We start from the raw sequence: 4005 nt of genomic DNA on the forward strand, positions 1-4005 counted from the left end.
AAATTTTGAATTTTTTTTATCTAATTACAGAACATAAACAACAGCAGATTTTTACATAATTACATAATACAAACAGCAGCAGATTTTTACCAATTAGAAATTTCTAATTGGCAAAAATCTGCTGCTGTTTATGTTCTGTAATTAGATAAAAAAACATTTGGAAATTTGGTAAATCTAATTTCCAATTGCTAAAAATCTGCTATTTGTATTATGTAAGTATGTAAAAATCCGCTGCTTTTTATATTTTGTAATTATGTAAAAAGGGTAATGTTTTTTTAGGAAAAAACATGAAGGGGGGAACAATGGCATGAGGTCTTTTATATACATGACAGCATAAGAGTTGAACCATTTATCATTTAGCACTGGAGAATCTGATTCCAAGAAAGGAAGAAATAGTCAAAATAGAAATTGTCACTTGGATTTTTAACTAAGTTGTTTGCAAATTCTGCCCTAGACAGCCATTTTGAGATTATTCACCTTCAATCCTTTGTTTTTTAAGGGAGAACATCCTTTTTCTATCGATCTCTTCTACTTTGAGGATATGGCAAGTGGAGAAGGAGGTGAAAGTGGATCGGAAAAGGTAAGCTTACTTTGTTTTTATAGAATAATTGCATAATATAATATGTTTTATTTTTTGTTTAAGGTTTGAAGTTAGAATTATAATTTTATAATTATACATTGTGGTAAATCATTGAAATTTGGACAGGGAAAGAATCCGATAACGGAGTCCTTGCTTGAAGATGTTTTTGGGATAGAAGGACTCAAAAAACTTCAATCTTTGGATGCTGAATCCCTAATGCATTTTCTTAATACAAAATCACCTGAAGCTAATCAACTAGGTCCAGGTAATCAACAAGCTTTAGGAGAATCCATTAGTTCCCCATCCTCTCTTGGATCAAGAAAAAAATCGAAAAAAGTGTTATTGACATCAAACACCAATAATGAAGAACATTGTGTTGAAACATCTTCTTTGGTGGCAACTCCTGGGACTACAAATTCTTGTTCATCCTCAGCTTATGCATCATCTATTGGTAGTTTAGGTACCAAGATAGAGTATGACCCTGTCTCAGGGGAGATAAGAAGGACAGAAGCAGGAAAACAATTCTTAAATAGGCTAAAGGACTCCTGCCTTCAACGATTTAGAGATCATCTTCACTTCACATTCTCCAAGATTCCACTTCACCTAAAAAAGATGGTGGTACAAGACATAGAGAATGAATTTGGTACCGGTTGGTCGGTTAAGAAGATAAAATTGCAAATTTCGCTCAATTGTAAGAGGTTTCGTTGCAACCAAACAAGAAAAATTAAAAAAATGCCTCAAGATCAAAGACTGAAACAAAGACCTATTGACATACCTTTTAAAGTATGGAAAGAACTTGTAAAATCATATGAGAAGTTGGATGCACAAAGAAAAGCCGACAATGAGATCATTCAGGTATTGAATTTTTCATTTAACATTATTTAGAATGTATTAATACTTATAAGTATCTTAGACATGTATTTGTGTGAAAATAAATTGAATTGGTTTATGTTTAAGGACAAGGCATCCAAGGCGAGGTTAACCAAGACAAAAGTCACTCATCGTAGTGGCCAGAAAGGTTTAAAAGCACTGATAACAACCTTTGTAAGTATATTAAACATGTGATTTTTTTTAATAAATTTTGTACTAGAAGTAAGTCATTGTTATCTAATTTCTCCCTATTTACTGATTGATAGGAACTAAAATATGGAAGACCTCCAAATCATTTGGAAAAGGAGGTGCTGCAGCAAAAGAGATGGGTTGAATTTGTTGTTTGGATGGACTCTATGGTATGTAATCTTAGTTGGATTTCCAATATACTTTTAAACCATATTTTCATTTTATTTTTTAGTACTATTAGATATTATATCGTACCTCATTTTATGGTTAACATTGTATAACAAAAACATGCGTTGTGTTATGTAATTAATACTAACATGCAATATTGATTTTTTTTGTCAGAATGCTATAGGTAATGATTGCCAAGACGATGATCCAAATTATTTTCAACATATATCAGGAGATGATGAGGATGAGGATGATGATGATGGTGGTGAAGGAGGAGATGATGATGATAGTTGCGGTGTTGGTGATGATGTGGACCAGAGTAATGAGGATGGTCAAGATGATCATGAGGATGATCTTGGTGGTGGTAGCTAGGCATGCACATGCATTGTTTTTTATGAAGAAATTATTGTGTAGAATGACATTGTTATGTTTAGATGGGCGTTTTGAATTTACCCTATATCAATGAGACATTTTGATTTTGTAATCATACAATGAGTTTGATTAATGTATGTTGTTAATTTATCGTAGAATAACGATATTCATGAAATATTTTGATTTGTTAATCATATTTGAAATTTAGTTGTTTTGATTAAAAATAATACTGATTTTATTAGTATTATGTTGCTATTTTATACATGTTTTGAAAATTGTTAATGGCACATTGTTATTTTTTTGGATGGATGTTGTCAATTTCTCTTAAATTTCTTTACAAATGATTTTGAATTGTGATATCTACTTTAATGATATTTAGAAACTATCATATATTTCACTATGAATCTATAAAAGGGGTCATATATGTAAAGAAAAATATACTCTATATAAGAAGTCAAATGCGGATGTAACCATTGATGCAAAATTGAAAGTAAAATTGGATGTTAAACTAGGAATTAATACAAAATGCAAACAATTGACATACAAAGTGTTTTAAATTAGAAGTGAAAAATTGTGCAATAGTTGACACAAAGAAGGGAACAAAACATGGCATACAAAAGGATATCAAATTGGGCAAAAACAAGGACACATAAATGGGCACCAAATTAGATGCAAAAAAAGACAACAACTAGATGTAAAATAAGATGCAAAGTTGAGCGTTAAAAAGAAGCAAAAAGCATTACAAATTAATATGCCAAATGATGATGCAAATAATGGTGTAAATTTGGGATGCAAACTTGGGTGAAAAAAAGGAAAAAAAAAAGATGTAAGAAAAGACAAAAAACAAGATGCAAAATGGGGCTGAAAAAAGGTGAAACCAAGGATGCCATATTGGATGTAAAAAATGATTCCTAATCACATGCAAATTTAGGCTCGAACTCAGACACAAAATTATATGCAAATGTGGACACAAAATGAGGAAAAAAAGGATGCAAATTTGGATGGTGAAAACGATGTAAAACTAGACACCAAAAAAATAAAAAATTGGATGAAAAAGTCGGTGTAAATAATGGTGCAACATTGGACACAAGTAGACACAAAAAATGGTCCAAAAGGGGGCATAAAATAGCTTAAAATTGGATGCAAAATTTGGTGCAAAAACAAATACAAAATTAGACGTAAAAAATGGCTCTACATTGAATGTACCATTAGAGACAAAATAAGATGCAAAGGTGGACACAACACATGACTCAACATAAGATGCAAATATAAATGAAAATTTGGATGCTAAAAATGATGTAACATTAGATGCAAGAGATGGTGTTAAAAATGATGCAAAATTGGATGAAACAAATGACGCAAAATATGGTGCAAAATGAGATGGGAAAAATGGAGACAAATCAAACGTAAATGTGGATGTAAAAAATGGTCCAAAAAAAGATGCAAAAATGGGCACAAAAATGGATGCAAAATTTGGTGCTAAATCAAATTCAACACATGGTGCAAAGATAGGCACCAAAGCTGGTGCAAAAATAGAAGCAAAAACTAGTGTAAGACTAGATACAAAACCTGGCGTAAGACTAGATGCAAAAACTGACACAAAATGGATGCATAAAAAGACGTTAAATTGGATTCAAAATATAGTGTAAACTTGATGCAAATGATGGTGCAAAAATGGAAGCAAAGAATGACACAAAATAGGAAGCAAAAGAGAATGAAAAATAGATGCAAAAAATGACAAAAAACTAGAAGCAAAACCTGTCATAAAATAAGATGCAAATATTGGTTCAAAATTTGACGCAATAAATGATGCATAGTTTGGTGTA

General features: G+C 31.3%; 1 protein-coding gene across 1 annotated transcript; it reads left to right on the plus strand.

Annotated features, from left to right (window-relative positions):
- Nucleotides 1–826: 826 nt before the first annotated feature.
- Nucleotides 827–2268, plus strand: LOC149207426 (uncharacterized). Its single transcript, XM_089393898.1, has 3 exons — nucleotides 827–1624; nucleotides 1717–1809; nucleotides 1982–2268. Exons 1-3 carry the CDS (start codon nucleotides 1496–1498, stop codon nucleotides 2177–2179), a joined length of 420 nt encoding a protein of 139 aa, XP_089250024.1. The 5' UTR covers nucleotides 827–1495; the 3' UTR covers nucleotides 2180–2268.
- Nucleotides 2269–4005: the final 1737 nt, after the last annotated feature.

Source organism: Pinus tabuliformis, chromosome 1_2, assembly GCF_031772625.1.
Source record: "Pinus tabuliformis cultivar Carrire ecotype Pingquan chromosome 1_2, CPIR1, whole genome shotgun sequence".
NCBI lineage: Eukaryota > Viridiplantae > Streptophyta > Pinopsida > Pinales > Pinaceae > Pinus > Pinus tabuliformis.

Excerpts from the sequence above, each read along its gene's own strand:
- LOC149207426 (XM_089393898.1), top strand. The coding sequence starts at position 1,496 with ATGTATTTGTGTGAAAATAAATTGAATTGGTTTATGTTTAAGGACAAG. Across the intron at positions 1,625-1,716 it reads AAGCACTGATAACAACCTTT|GAACTAAAATATGGAAGACC; the intron begins GTAAGTATATTA and ends ACTGATTGATAG. Across the intron at positions 1,810-1,981 it reads TTGTTTGGATGGACTCTATG|AATGCTATAGGTAATGATTG; the intron begins GTATGTAATCTT and ends TTTTTTTGTCAG.